General features: G+C 39.9%; 1 protein-coding gene across 2 annotated transcripts; it reads left to right on the top strand.

Annotated features, from left to right (window-relative positions):
- The first annotated feature begins 2,722 nt into the window (after positions 1 to 2,722).
- On the top strand, positions 2,723 to 15,851 carry NONO (non-POU domain containing octamer binding). Of its 2 annotated transcripts, none has more exons than XM_010973601.3 (11): positions 2,723 to 2,869; positions 8,390 to 8,548; positions 9,429 to 9,622; positions 10,820 to 11,121; positions 11,719 to 11,814; positions 12,006 to 12,202; positions 12,538 to 12,622; positions 13,032 to 13,134; positions 13,738 to 13,777; positions 14,004 to 14,113; positions 14,829 to 15,851. In XM_010973601.3, exons 2-11 carry the CDS (start codon positions 8,398 to 8,400, stop codon positions 14,961 to 14,963), a joined length of 1,413 nt encoding a protein of 470 aa, XP_010971903.1. In that variant the 5' UTR covers positions 2,723 to 2,869; positions 8,390 to 8,397; the 3' UTR covers positions 14,964 to 15,851. The 2 variants fall into 2 exon arrangements, with proteins under 2 accessions (XP_010971903.1, XP_074216019.1); XM_074359918.1 differs by lacking the exon at positions 2,723 to 2,869 and adding an exon at positions 3,129 to 3,148.
- Positions 15,852 to 16,070: the final 219 nt, after the last annotated feature.

Here is a 16,070-nt window from a genome sequence, read left to right as displayed (position 1 = left end):
GATGTGATTAAGTTAAGGATCTTAATGTGGGGAGATTTTCTAAGTGGTCCCTAAATGTAATGACAAGTGTTCTTATAAAAGAGAGGAAGAGGAAGACTTGACATACAGAGAAAAAGAAAAGGCCATGTGAACACAGAGGCAGAAATTAAGAGTGATGCAGCCACAAGCCAAGGAATGCCAGCAGCCATCAGAAGTTGAAAGAGACAAGAAAGTCTTCCCTAGAGCTTCCTGAGGGATCATGGACCTGCAGACACCTTGATTTCATCCCAATGATACTGACTTCAGAATTCTGGCTTCCAGAACTGTAAGAGAATAAACTTCTGTTGCTTTAAGTTACCAAGTTTGTGATAATTTTTTACAGCAACCTCAGGACATTAATATATTGATCTTTATGCAGTTCAAACCTATCATACATGGAAAAAATTTATTCTCTTTATCTCTGTCTCTCAGTGTCTTTGCCTCTGTCTTGCTCTCTCCCTCTCTATATGAACACACACATATGCGTCTGTGTATATCTGTGATAGATAGTCTGGAAGAAAATATACCGAAATGTTAAGTTATTTCTGCATAGTGGGGATAAATTATGATGATTTTTTACACTTCTGTGTATTTTTGAATTGTTCCCTCAACAAGCATATATTACTTTTATAATCAGAAAAAAACCCTTCAATATCTCTCCATCACCTATAAAATAAAAAATTCTCAGCATGGCACAGGCCCTTAATTATTTGGCCTATGCCTTTCTCTCTAGCCTGACTTCCTGTCACTCAGCCTCCCCACTTCTCTTCAGCCATGACAAGTTACCTAAAACATAAGTCATTCTGACTCTGACCCTTTGCACACTGATCTCTGAGTCTGTTAAGACTCAGTTCAGGGTGTTCTTTTCTATGAAGCCATTCTCGATCCACTCAAGCCGAGCTGTGCTACTTTTACCTCTAATATGATACTATGATTTTATTTGCCTACAGTACTGAAATTGTTTCCATTAACATTTCTCTGCTCTGTTGTGATTGCCTTGAGGAGATAACACCAAGGTGCATTTTATCTTTTGTTATTTTAGTTTTCCAATGGTGTAAACAGCTGATGTGATTAACAAAGTATAAGTTCACTAAAATGTTATTGTAGCTTGTTTGTAATTATGTATTTTTTCACTCCACAGACACTAAAAACAATCATGTGGGAGTCTAAAATATTTGATATTAAAAGTCCTCATAGATCTTTATGCCTTTATATGGAAAGACAGCTAAAGTACTTTTTAAGTGAGAAAGTCATGGCTCAGAAAAGTATGTATAGCTTAATCCTACATGTATAAAAGGCATAAACTTTTCTGTTTGACCAAGACAGTACAAACATAAAAAATAGAAATGCAAGAATGTAGTCATAATTGTAACCATTGTAATGGGTACACGGAGAGACTTTTCTTTTTTTACTCTTGGGTGTTGATTTTTTTTTTTTTCTGTAAGCAGGGAAAAAAATGCCTTTTTCATAACAGAGGTATCCTTTATTCTCAAAATGGGAACCATTTATCTGGATATGTCCAACATGGTAGCCACTAACCATATGTGACCATTTAAATTTTAGCTAATTAAAATTAATAAATGAAATTAACAATTCAGGTCCTCAGTCACACTAGTCGTATTTCAAGCCTTCAATGGCCACATATGGCCAGAAGCTACTGTACTGAACAGAGCAGATATAGAACATTTCTATCGTTGCATAAGATTCTATTGGACAGTGCAGATATAGATCACTGAGTTCCCACAGAAGATGATGCCAGTTGGGACACCCTGAAACCCTGAATGTTAATTAATCAGTGGGAATTAACTATAAACACCTATCAGTTGTGCCTTGTAGCCCTGGATTAACTACAGGGCTAATAGGCATTACTGAAAAATGAAGGTGATTACCTGATTGGCATCCTGTGGAATACAGAATCAGTCTTCTCTGGAGGCCTACTATGTATCCACGGCAAAGATGACACCTGTTGAATCTCTCAGTAAATCATAGGAACAATAATGGTGTTTGGACTGCTGGGTTCCCTGGTTACCATGGAAATGAAAGTGCTGGTTACAATTCTGTGTAATCACGCAGAGACTAAAGTATCGATCCACCCTCCCTTCCCCCACGCTTTTCTATAACCGTAACCATAGTGACGACTATTTCGGTTGGGCTTCAGGAGTAGACCTGGCAGCAGCAGAAGCAACTAGAAATCCGATTAAGTAAGGAGTGTCAGAGTGCAAGCCCTAATGAGGAGTGTGAAAAAAGAAACATGGCGGGGCACTTTTTCAGAAGGAAAAGGCTAGATCAACTACGCTGAATACAATGACATTGTTACTCTTGCTGCTTGCACAGGCGCAGTGCAGGGATTCTCAGAGCACGCCTACGCGCACATTTTCTCCCCTTCTCTTTCCACTTTCACCTCTCTCCCTTTTTTCCCCCTCTCCTTTCCTCCTCCCATCACTTGGTCTTTCAGTCTTTCCGTTAGTCCGTTGATGTCTCTCCCTCCGACCCTCCACCCACCTATTGCTTTATCCCCCTCCCCCCTTCCTTTTCCGTCTCTAGCGGACGCAACTTGCGCATGCGCATTCGGTATAAAGCCTCGCTCTTTGTCCCCATCTGTCGTTCACACGAACTCAAGGCTTTTGCATTCAGTAGCCAATAAGATCGAAGGAATGGTGGAAAAACGATTCCGCCTCTGGAGATAAACCTTGATTGGCAGGTCGGCTAGCCAATTGAGAATGCCCCTTTGTACCCCTTGGGAGGCACCGAGCTCCGTCGTCTCGTTTCCGGCGGTCGCGCGCTCTTTTCTCGGGACGGTAGAGGCCGTGTAGCGTCGCCGTTACTCTGAGGAGAAAACAGTCGGTAGAGGGTGAGTTTGGGGACGACTGAGTTCTTGTTCGAGAGGGGAGTAGCATTTCTCGCGACAATCTGTGAAAGAAGAGCCGAGGGCAAGGCTGGGTTTGGAGGGAGATGGGCCGTTCGCTCCGAGGCCCCTTGAGGCCTTGTCCCTGCCGCCACACGGCCTCCTCAGCCCACCCGCGGGGGCCCATCGCTCTCAACACGCCTCGCCTTCTGCTTTAACCTGGTTCGCATTTCCCTTCCCGCCCTGTTTCTTTGTGCGACTCATCCTGGAATCTAAGCACTGTCAGTAAGTTCCTGGCCCTGGAGCCGCCGTGGGCCTGAGGGTGTGGGGTCTATTATCCGAGAGCCGTGAAGTCGCGGCTGGAGGAGGAGGCGCTTTGTCGGGCGCTCCTCCTCTCGGCCTAGCGAGGCCATTAATTCCGAAGGAGAAAGTGGGCCCCCCCCCGAGCGATGTTTCTTTGTCAAAACTCTTAGCTGGGAAGTTCATTTGCTATTGTAGATCCCGCCGTTTTCCTAGGTAGGTTCCTGGAGGCCTCTTTTTTTTTTTTTTTAAACTCTTGTTGCCTAGCTACCCGACTCATCTATGGCATCACTTTTTTAAATGAAAATTAATTTTATGGATTTCCTATCGAGTATTTTCCATTTGGAGAAACTGTTGTCGTAAGCTGACACTTTTCTTTGTGTTCTTAACAGACAAGTCGAGGTTAGAGGGGACTGGGGGCACCTTGCTATCTTCAGTTTAACTTGAGGTAGGGGGTAAGGTTTACCATATAAAATGCAGGACACCTCGTTAGATTTGAATTTCACAAAGACGACAAATTATTTTTTAGTATACATTGCGTGAGACTTACACCAAAAACCACTCATTTTTTAAAAATCTGAAATTCAAATTTTTAACTGTAGTGTATTTTTATTTCATGAATTTGGCAACTCTAATGGGGGGGGGCTATTGGCTAGATTTATACTGTGTTCTTATCCAACTTCCTTGTTACTGATTGAAAGGCCCTAAGACTCTTAGGAAGGGACCTTACCATACCAGTGCTTCCTATAGCTTTCAGGCTCTCCATCTGGGAGATTTTTACCTGATTTTCCTCCACAGTTTCCACTTAAAAAGTTGATCCTTTTCCTGGAAATTAAGGGGACATTTATTTAGATTTCAGAATGTGTAATGTAGTATTTGGTCCTGTATCTAAACATTTGTGCAGCTGCATTGTGCCTGATAGCCCCAGTCTTTCTAACAACAATACGTACTTCCTCTCCAGAAGGTCCATCAGAGTTAGTCCTTAGGACAGATGAGTAGACCAAAATACTTACTGCTCATCTTTGTGCTTTGTTCTTTTCCCAGAGGCCCAGTGGTTTGGGGGCAGTGAATTTATTACTCAGAAGAGATATCTGCACATATTTCCAAATTACATTGGTGATCATCATCAGAAGTGGATGATAGATAGGGACAATACTTACTGAGAACTTGCTACCCTGTGGGCACTGTTTTAGGAGATTTATACAATGATTAGGGTTCATCATTGAATGCCTGCTTGAGAAATAAACTGAAGGGAAAGATGATAAAGATTAGCATTCTGGAGACATTTATTTTAAAAAACACAAAGGTAGGCAATTTGGTTGTAAAAAATGATTTTTGCTAGAATCCAGAAGAGGGGAAGAATGTAATTGATGACATTTGTCTAACTGGAGCACCCACCATATTCTACATAGGGTAATGGTTGCCAGCAGAACAAGTGACAGCTGTGTACATAATCTCATTTAATCCTTAAAATAACCAGCCCTGTGAGATAGATGTTACCCCCATTTTATAGGTGAGGAAACTGAGGCCCAGAGGTTGACATGCTAGTAAGTTTTTGTATTCTAAACCCTAAAATCAAGGTGAGTTTGCAATTTGTCGCGTTGATGAATATGAGCTTAACAGTTCAACAGACCTGAGTTCTACTCCATGCTCCATCACATTTGTGTGATCTTGGACGTGCATCAGTTTTCTTATTCAGAAGAATAATAGTTGTGAACACTAAATGAGATAATAGAGATTTAAGCACAGTGCTCGACATAAAGTGATCGATAAATATCTGGTATTATCATCTTAACTACCAGGCTATACTTTCTAAAACCAAAAATAACCTACCTTGAAGTCATCTTAAATGCTTTACAACATCCCAGTGCTTTATCCTCAAGGAGATCATTTCTACTAACAAGTTGTAAAATGGCCTTTTTGAAATGGAGTGGTGAGGTGTGGTTAAGATTTAAATACAGAGTTTTTATAATATTTCAGCTTTGAATGGATCTCTATAAGGATTTCTATTAGCATATAAATTGTGGGTTCCTGAGTGGGATGCTGGGGTGTTGAGGCTAGGGCCAATGACTCCTAAATTAAAAGCTGGAGGGAAAAAAAGGCTCTTTGGATTCTAGCCAGCGGTAAGAAGAACTAGTTGGAGAGATGGCTGTGAAAATAATTTCAGTTTCTGCTATAGACCACTTTGGGGTCAAGGGAATGGGGAGGTGTTTTAATACGTGGGACCCAAATAGGAAAAGATCTGATTCTAATGTCCACCTTATGCATCCCCAGCTGTGGCTGCAGTAGACTTTAAATTTTGTATGTTTTAATTTTCTACTTTTCTATCTTATTCTTAAAAACATGATTTCCTTTTTTTTTTAAAATGTATCCCATTTGCTGTGAAACTGCTAAACTTATTCATGGTATTGAAAGTTGTTACACTATGTGGCAAGAGTCACAAAGACATTGAATTGTTCTATGTTTAGAATTTTTCCTAAGGAAATAAACATAAAGCTGTAAGCAAGAAGATATTTATTGTGGCATTATAATAGGAAAAAAACTAAACAGCCAAAACGTCTCAGTAGGGAGTAGAGTAAATTAGTGTACATCCACGTGGACTTTATGTAGCCATTAAAAGTTGGAATTATGTTGACACTGTAGAAATGAAGGGGTGATATACAATGATGCATTTATGATTGCAGTTATTGAAATGATAATGTATGTCTTAAAGGTAGACAAGCAAAAATGGAAATTGTGGAAGGAGTATTTACTCACGGATGTGCCCCCAAGATTTAGCTGTGAGCATTGTTTATAATGGCAAAAAATTAGAAACAGTCCAGGTGCCCAACACAATAGGGGCTTGGTTGACAGCTGAATACTGTGTTCATTAACAATTAATGTGAAAGATTCAGTGATATGAGAGCTGTCCGTTGTGTATCATTAAGTAGAAAAGGCAGGTTACAAAATAGTTTTTATAATATCCCACTTACAGTACATACAAATATATAAATCAATGAAAGGGTATATACCAAAATTAACAGTGTTTAGTGGTTGGTCTTTGGGTTTTTATTTTTGTTTTTATTTCTAAGTTTTCTGTATTAAAGATGTATTTTGTAATAGGTACCTTATTAATGAGAAACATAAGATTGATGAAATGATATAAATGTGAGAATTCCAGTCTTGGCTTAAACGTCTTATTTTCCAGTGAAGTTAATAACCTCACAGCTGTATTTAAAATTGCAGTCTTCCCCCTTCACCTCCTGTCCACTTTTCTGGCTCCCCTACTTCTTTTATTTACCCCTAATAGTTAACCTCTTCTTAAGTACTATCTAATTTAATTATTATATGTCTTGCTTTGTCTCTCACTGGAAGGTTATCCCTGCTGAAGGCAAGAATCTTTGCTTTGTTCGTTGATGAATCCCAAGCACCTACAGTAGTGCCTAGCAAATAGTAAGCATTCAGTGACTATTTGTTGAAGTAGTAAAAAAAAAAAAAATTATGAATAACCTACAAGCAGAACAGTTTTCATTTTTGCCTACCTTCTGTTTCTGGTCTACATTCATGCATTTTTAATAAAACCCCTTCCCTCTTAAAGCATCAAACATTTTCATGTTTACATGGTCTTTATATTTTTAATGCTGTGTAACATTCTACTGTATTGATGTACCATAACCTATTAAAAACATTGCCCCTAATGTTGGGTATTTAAGTCATTTTTATTGTTTTACCATAGAGTCCATTACATTGAATGGTTCATGGATATAGTTTTTATATTTTAAAATTCTTAGGATAAATTTCTAGAAGTAGGATTCCTGAGTTAAAGAATATGAACATCTTTATAGCTCTTGTTACCTATTTTCTTAATGAAACAACTTATAGATACAGAAATTAATAATTGCATTGATGTTTTCAGTTTTGGTAGGATATGATGTGAAATGTACTAAAGCTTTGATACACATAAAAGTATTCTTAATACGCATCATCCAAAATCAACAGTTATCAAGCCTTAGATAAACAACAAGTTTCTATTGTATAGCACAGGGGACTATATTCAATATCTTGCAGTAACCTATAATGGAAAAGAATATGAAAACAAATACATGTATATATATATGTATGATTGAACTATTATGCTGTACATGAGAAATTGACACACTGTAAACTGACTATACTTTAATAAAAAAGTAGCAGTTACCAAGCCTTTGTCATATTTGCTTCATCTGAGGAATATAATTTATTTTAAAGGACTCACGCAATGTTACCAATACAGTATTCAGGAAAAAAAGATCCTTTTCTGCATTTTAAGTTAAATCTGGCTGGAGGGTCTTTTGTTTAGGGGGAAAGATTAGGATTGATTTTGCCCTTTTATTTACTGGAGAACTGCCTTTGGATGAGGAAGATGGTCCTCAGCTTAACTTGATCCATTAGGAAATTTCCATTTTTAAACCATCAAATGACAGAATTTAAGATTTTGTGATTGTATATTCTTTTCTGTGTTTGCTGCTTTTATTGCTTTGGTAGTCATTTATCTTTCCATTGTGAATAGTAACAATGTTTACTGAGTGCTTACTATATGCCAGTACAGAACTTGCGTCTTCACATTTAATTAATCTTCATAGCTACCTTGAGAGATAGGTATTTTTATTACCCCCTTTATAACAGCTTAAGAAACAGGTGAAATAATTTACTGAGTAGTACATAGCTAGTAAGTAAGTGTTAGGACCATGCTTCAAATCTAAGTATGGCTAACTCCACTGTCCATACATTTCCTGCTGTTCATTTCACAGTATCTACAGTAGGCTAGGACTGCGAGGTGCCAGTGAAGAATAACTTATTTATTAGTTTTTGTGATAGTTAGAATCTATTTCAATCATAGTGTTCTTTTAAATATGCTTTAATGTTATTATCCCCTGGCTTTAATATGATAGGGCCAATTTTTAAGAAGTAGAAGCTTTGGGGGGAGGTTTGTTATTAATGCACATAATTATTGAACTGGAAGTTTCCTCAAGTCATTCTAGTGCAAGCTGTTTTTATCTAGTACTTGACTATGGTTTCTGTGTGCAACACAACTGCTAGTGCTGGTTGTTTTTAGATTTTTGAATTTACTCCTTTGCAATACTTGCTCAAAATAACCAATTGTTTGGATTTGGCAAAAGCCAAGATACCGCATGTAAGTCATCAGGAAGATGACTGATTGTGTTCTTGGCACTGAATGTATTTGACATTACACATTTTTTTTTCAAGGTGCGAAAATGCAGAGCAATAAGACTTTTAACTTGGAAAAGCAAAACCACACTCCAAGGAAGCATCATCAGCATCACCATCAGCAGCACCACCAGCAGCAACAGCAGCAGCCACCACCTCCACCAATACCTGCAAATGGGCAGCAAGCCAGCAGCCAGAGTGAGTACATGCTAGGTAATGGGGTAGAAATAGGTTCCCTCTTGGGAACAGTTTCTTGATTTTTAGATTATACTCTTAGGGTTATAAAGGAATAGGCCTTTGTGGCACACCTTTGTTGTTCTTTTCACTATTTACCTCTTAAGGCTTCTTAGGATAGAAAAGGGCTGATTCTCTGAAATAAAGAGCAGACAGACATGTTGTAAGGATAGCAGTTGAGTACAGGTTGCTTTGCTGTATTGGCACATTTTACTGCTAAACACATGGCTGCGTGTTTTACCTCAGAGCTTGGTTCTTAGAGGTAATCATTTTTAATCAGTAAAAAGTCTTTAAAGGTATGTTCCCATCCATTCAGCAAACTTTGAGCACCTGTTGTGTGCCTCCAAGACTAGAAGCAACCTCAACCCTCTTTATTTCCAGAGAGTCCTACAAAGAATACTCTTTCCTAACTCATTTCTTTTCATTCCATTACCCCAAGCCTGAAAGAGTGGGAACTCTTAAGATTATAAAGATTGGTGGGAGATGGGAAATGGAGCAATTATGTCTTAAAAGTCTAATCCCTTCTGACATAGAACTCCTTGACTTGCTTAATTTTATGTTTGACCAATAAGCTCCTGTATTGTCTTTCTGTCTCTGACTTGTTCCATGTTGACTCCTGGCCCATAGTACAGCTGTTGAGAAGTCCCCCAGATCTCTGCACACTGCTTTCACATTCTAAGGTGCAATTTACTTATAAGTGGTTGGTGGATAGATTTCATTGGGAAATAGTGTTTGACTTCTCTATAGCAATTAAGTTTCCTAATCTAGCTGCACTTGTAACTATAAGAATGTGACTGTAAATCTCTTTCCCCAATCTTTTGAGTGACTATGTGTCATCTTTCAGATGAAGGCTTGACTATTGACCTGAAGAATTTTAGGAAACCAGGAGAGAAGACCTTCACCCAACGTAGCCGGCTCTTTGTAGGCAATCTTCCTCCTGACATCACTGAGGAGGAAATGAGGAAACTATTTGAGAAATATGGGAAGGCAGGCGAAGTCTTCATTCATAAGGATAAGGGCTTTGGCTTTATCCGCTTGGTGAGCAACTGTGGGCTTTTACAGCATGTACTCTAAAATATGGGGAAGCTGGGGAATGATGGATATGGAAAATTAGGAAGTAGAAAGAATTTTCAGACGGTGTTTTTTTAAAAGCTTTGTGATTATATAGTTGGTGGAACAGGACAGAAAAATGCAGATTTTATTTTTATTTTTCCTCATAGGTTTTTGTTTTGTTTCAAAGGTCAACTCATAGTTAATACTGTTTTATTTATACTCTTCCCCTATTTACTACCCCCCATAAATATTTGAGTAAGTTAGATTTTTTTCAGAAAAATGGAAAAAGGTTTTTATTTTAGTAATGATCAAGGTTTATATAATTTATTTCCAAAGCCCTAACACATGTATTGTCTCACTTAAGACTCTTCAAAACCATGAGAAGACAGTTTTAATTGTATCTACTTTAAAATTTTTTTGATTGTGCTGAAATACACATAATGTAACATTTATCATGACCGTTTTTAAGTGTAGATCTTTTTTTAAAATCTGATTTGATTTAGGAAATGTGTTTAAGTATATGGAGGGAAACCTTTCTAGGCATTATCTATCTCTGTAAATGAGGAACATAATGTGCTAGCAAGATCACTGGATATGATCAGAACTAGTCTTCATTCCAGGTCTACCACTAATCAAGACTTTGTAGGCAAGTCATTTTTTCTGAGGCTCAGATTTCTCATTAGTAATATGGAGGGGGATCCCATCAAAGTCTGTGGCTCTAAAGAAGCCTCTTGGAGGGCCTGATGGTTCTGCTTAAACCTGTATATAGCTAGCTAAAATTAAAATATTGTGGCTGATATATTGTAAGGGTAGGTTTTATGCTGGTCATTGTTGCCCAGGTGATCTGTTACCACTTCAGAGAATAACCTGTGATACTGATGACCATGTAAGTGGTATTAACTCTACAATTTCCAGTTGATTTATTGCAAGGCCATCAGAGCAATTAGGCTAACCAAAGACTTATCTGAAACACATGACTCCATTCTTCCAGTTCTAGTCATGTTTCTTTGTATGTGTGTTGCCAAGGGGTTTGTTTGTTTGTTTTGAGACATTGGGGTATTGAGCTATGCTACTTCAGACTCTTGATGGCTATGCAGGTGGTCTTTGTCTAACTGACAAAGTTAGACAAAACTGACAAAATAACTGACAAAAACTGTTATTCTGACTTCCTTTGCTTCCTAGGAAACCCGGACCCTCGCGGAGATTGCCAAAGTAGAGCTGGACAACATGCCACTCCGTGGAAAGCAGCTGCGTGTGCGTTTTGCCTGCCATAGTGCATCCCTTACAGTCCGAAACCTTCCTCAGTATGTGTCCAATGAACTGCTGGAGGAAGCCTTTTCTGTGTTTGGCCAGGTGGAGAGGGCTGTGGTCATTGTGGATGATCGAGGAAGGCCCTCAGGAAAAGGCATTGTTGAATTCTCAGGGAAGCCAGCTGCTCGGAAAGCTCTGGACAGATGCAGTGAAGGCTCCTTCCTGCTAACCACGTGAGTGAAGGGTCATTTTTAGAAATAATACCTTAGGTTGCTACTTCCTTCTGTGGTCTTGGGAGTTAACCTCTAGGAACCGTGTTCCTGTGTTCATTTAAAGACTTGATACAATTCAGCTTTGTACTAAGGTTTTCAGTGTAATCTTAAATGAATGGAAATGGTATGAGAATTAAGAAATAAAAACCTTTTCAGTCTTGTGGAAGGTTGTTACTTAATCAGTGTTAAATCTCCCCTTACTTTGAAGTTTTAGAACTCTGAAAAGTTGTTTTGTGCATGCATCATCTCAGTATTTATCCGAAGTCATTATCTTGAGTTCTGTGGATACCAGATATATAGGCTGCACTTAATTACTCTACCTACTTAAAGGCTGTATTCAGAGATCTGAAACCTGACTTCATCCTGTCAACCACATAATTCAACATAATGTCATTAAAAGGACTTAGTTACTTGGGGCTGGGTATAAAATCCCTTCAGAATTATGTTTAATTGTCTAGTCCTGACCCCAACTAGTTCATTGTGCCAGTGACACATGTAGAGAGGTAGCCTAATGTAGGGTATAATTTGATTAACACTGAGTTTATTTTTTTCTCCCAGATTTCCTCGGCCTGTGACTGTGGAGCCCATGGACCAGTTAGATGATGAAGAGGGACTTCCAGAGAAGCTGGTTATAAAGAACCAACAATTTCACAAGTATGTGGTCATGACAGATTCCCTATTAGGGTGTTTGCCTATTAAGGAAGCTTGTAAAGGGATATATAAAAAGAGGCATGTCTTTGCTATATGTGTTCACTGGCAGCCATTATCTTGGCCCTCAGGAGGAATGCAGTGCTTAGCTGGGGGAATCTTGGACAGTTTTAGTAACCCAGGAACCTTGTCCATAGGGAGAGAGAGCAGCCACCCAGATTTGCACAGCCTGGCTCCTTTGAGTATGAGTATGCCATGCGCTGGAAGGCACTTATTGAGATGGAGAAGCAGCAGCAGGACCAAGTGGACCGCAACATCAAGGAAGCTCGTGAGAAGCTGGAGATGGAGATGGAGGCTGCTCGCCATGAGCACCAGGTCATGCTAATGAGGCAGGGTGAGTATAGGCCTGTAAGTCTTAAAACTAGAAGAAGGACAAAATAACTTTTTTCAGGTGTTTCTTTGTATGGATCAGTAGAGAAAGACCTAAACTTCTACTTTTATTCTCTGAAATATTTTATTGATCTTGGTAGGCAAATGAGCCTGGAGATGTGGGAGAGGATACTGGATTCTGTGGAGAAGGAAATAATAGGTTTGACTTCATTTTTGGAATCTGGATACCTCAGATGGCCACTCAGATTAAATATCCCCTTTGCTTTCTGTATCTTTGTGGAAAATAATTGGGCTTGTATGAGGAGAATGAAGAATACTCTCAATCTGTTATTTTTCTAGATTTGATGAGACGTCAAGAAGAACTTCGGAGGATGGAAGAGCTGCACAACCAAGAAGTGCAAAAACGAAAGCAGCTGGAGCTCAGGTAACTCTTTTTCCAAATGTTCTTTCTCTGACAACTCTAAAAGGTAATGTCTCACTCCTGCTTCCTACCACCATGCTACCCTCATGCATTTGTAAATGTGCTGGCTGCTTCTCAAGTTCTCTCTTTAGATGGGAGGTGTTTCAGCTTGTGGTTCTAGGAATTACCTGGGACCGCACCTAAAGAGAAAGCAGCTGAGTGCTGGTCTCATGAGGCTGGCTCCTTTGGGAAAGAACTTTTTCCCCTGAAGGACACACGTGGGTTGCTTTAGGGCTGGGCACATTTAACAGTGAGTTTCCTGGAGAGATGATAGTTTTCAGTAGGCTCTTGATCTCCTTGGCTGAGTCCCCTATTAAGATAATCTGCTCAAGTTCTGGAATGCCTCTGCTTAAATATCACGGTGACTCTGTAGGCAGGAGGAGGAGCGCAGGCGCCGTGAGGAAGAGATGCGGCGGCAACAAGAAGAAATGATGCGGCGACAGCAGGAAGGATTCAAGGGAACCTTCCCTGATGCGGTATATCTCCCATGTGCCCTTGGTATACTAGGCCAGTTATGATATGACAAACCCACCATGAATTGTCCTAATGGACTATAAAACACAATTCAGTCCTAATGGACTATAAAACACACCAGGCTATGACCGATTTTTTCGTTCTGACACTCTTTTTAGAAAGAAACATTCATAAGACGGAAAGGTAAGGTTTGAAGAGGAGCTCTTCTTGCCTCACAGGCAATTTAGGATGAAAAGCTGTGGCCCAGTGTATGCTGTTTAAACTCAATGACTACAGGATGAAATATATCCAGTCCTGTAGCAGCCTGCCTTGACTAGTCTTCTGATGTCCTCGGCAGTTGTACAGGTTGGAGCCCTAGAAGAAATCAACTCTCTCTCCCCTTTCATCTCCTCCTATTCCTAGTAGGAAACTGACTTGTGTCCTAGTAGCTCTGACCTTGAACTCATTGTACAACTAGCAAGGAGCTATTGATGTTCCTCAGCTTGGTCTCAGTGCATTTAGGATGTGTTATCACTCTGTTTCCCTCAGTATATGGTACTCAGTGGATTGTGGTAGAATGAATGCAGTGCTGTCTTGGACTGTCTTGAGTGTTTTTTGTTTTTCAGAGAGAGCAGGAGATTCGGATGGGCCAGATGGCTATGGGAGGTAAGGACTTAGGAGGTTAATAGCTCTGATTTCCTTTTTTGTTTTGTCTCTGGTGAACTATGTAGCTTCTACCTAGTCCAGATTTAAGGGCTTGGCATTTCTGGGAGCATCATCTTGGAGGGAGGGTAACATGTCTTAACCCAGAGGTCTTGTTGAATTGTTTCCTTTGGCACAAAAAAGATTGACAATCTCTGTCTCCTATACTGATCACACTACTATGTTTTAGGTGCTATGGGCATAAACAACAGAGGCGCCATGCCCCCTGCTCCTGTGCCAGCTGGTACCCCAGCTCCTCCAGGACCTGCCACTATGATGCCAGATGGAACCTTGGGATTGGTAATAAACTTCAGGGCCTAATAATAACTCTGGTGATAGGAGAAAGGACTTCGCTTTCGTGGTCCCTGGGCCTGCCATGATCTTGCTACAGATACCAGTTTTTAGGATCATTGTTACCCATAAAATGTTACCTCAAGATCTTTGTTTTTGAATCTTGTGGAAACCCAGTCTTAAACTATATTTTATCTAGGAATTAAGCAAATACCTCTGTCTTACTGGCTAGTCTGATTGATTGTTTAGTTGCTACCCTGGGTGAATAGGTTCTTTTTTAGAGGGAAGGCAATGAAGGCTAGGCATTACCACATAAAACAGATGTGAATCCAAAAGCTATATGGCTCATACAATCCTGAGGTGCTTTTAGTTCTAGTGTCAAACTGTTAAAATTGGATAGGCTTAAAGTTGCTGAGGTCAAGAGTGATGATCTGCCCTTGTCCATATACCTAGTTCAGGAAAAAGGACTTAGCTTAGAACTTACCAGCCTAGGAATTTAGTGTGTAATAATGCTTAGCCTATAGAAATAGGGATAAAAAGTTAAAGGTAGAATAGTTGGGTGGGTCCTTAATTCAGGCCTTCCTTTCAGGGACATTCACTAGTGACAGGCTTAGTCACCCCTACCATCAGAAACCTTGAATAGTTCAGTGGAAATGGACTACAGATTATTGGGAAGCTTAGCGCATAGGTTCTATTATAACGTTCCTCTTTTTTTCTCTTTAAGACCCCACCAACAACTGAGCGCTTTGGCCAAGCTGCTACAATGGAAGGAATTGGGGCAATTGGTGGAACCCCTCCTGCATTCAACCGTGCAGCTCCTGGAGCTGAATTTGCTCCAAACAAACGTCGCCGATACTAATAAAATTGCAGTGTCTAGTTTCCCAAAACCCTTAAAAGAAGGACCCTTTTTGGACTAGCCAGAATTCTACCCTGGAAAAGTGTTAGGGATTCCTCCCAATAGTTAGGTCTTCCCTGCCTGTACTACTCTAGGGAGTATGCTGGAGGCAGAGGGTAAGGGAGGGGCGATATTTAACAAATCAGTTCTGTGTGGTATATCCTTTAACTAACCATTTCTGTGTGGTGCATTCCTGAAGTCTCATGTAATTGTTGAGAGTCTGGGAGGGGCAGGGAGCCATGGAAAATGGATCCAGTTAGAGCCCCCCGTTAATCTTAATCATTCCACTCTTTGTCCATCCTGTTCTATTTGCTTTCTTGTTCTTACACCCCCCACCCCAGAGACACTGCCACATATACCACAAAAACCAAACATCCCCCAATGACCTTGGCCCCATTGCTCCATTCACTCCCAGGTGGGAATTCAGGCAAATGTCCACAGAGGTCACAGACAGCATACATACGGTTCTGTTGTATCCCATATATTACCCCTTCATGTCCTAAGGAAGACATTTTCTCTTAGAGGTTTTCATTTTAGTATATCTTTAAAAAATCTTGTGTTAACTTGCCTCCATCTTTTTCTTGGGTAAGAACAACCCAGGAATGGCCCTTTTGTGTCTATGATGTTGCTGTTCACAGCTTTTCTTGATAGGCCTAGTACAATCTTGAGAACAGGGTTGCTGTATGCTGATGGTCGGACAGTAGCTCTTAGCCTCGCCTATCTTAGGTAGTTACGCTGTGCATTTTTTATTGGTGTACCATGTTTGATTTGTCCCTGATATCTTTGGAGTTTTCTGAGAAATGGAGAAGTAATGCAACATCAACTTATTAAAATACATTTTAAACCTTTTAATTTTCTGTGCTGTTTTTGAAGGGAAAGGGAGGGAGGGGAGTTCCGTCTTGGATGAGCACAAGGCTGTAAGAATAATCCTTTATGACCATTTGCTTAAAGTATTAATCACCCATCTAGGCAAACACGAATGTTGGGTACATACTATGGCTGAAGTGTATTGACAAAAGGCCCAGGGCTATTCATGGTAGACAGAAGTAATGAGGGTAGGAGGAAAGTGGC

The sequence above is a fragment of the Camelus bactrianus genome, chromosome X (assembly GCF_048773025.1).
Source record: "Camelus bactrianus isolate YW-2024 breed Bactrian camel chromosome X, ASM4877302v1, whole genome shotgun sequence".
Classification (NCBI taxonomy): domain Eukaryota; kingdom Metazoa; phylum Chordata; class Mammalia; order Artiodactyla; family Camelidae; genus Camelus; species Camelus bactrianus.
The sequence above is the reverse complement of the archived record's forward strand: the minus strand, read 5'-3'. Positions and strand labels throughout refer to the sequence as shown.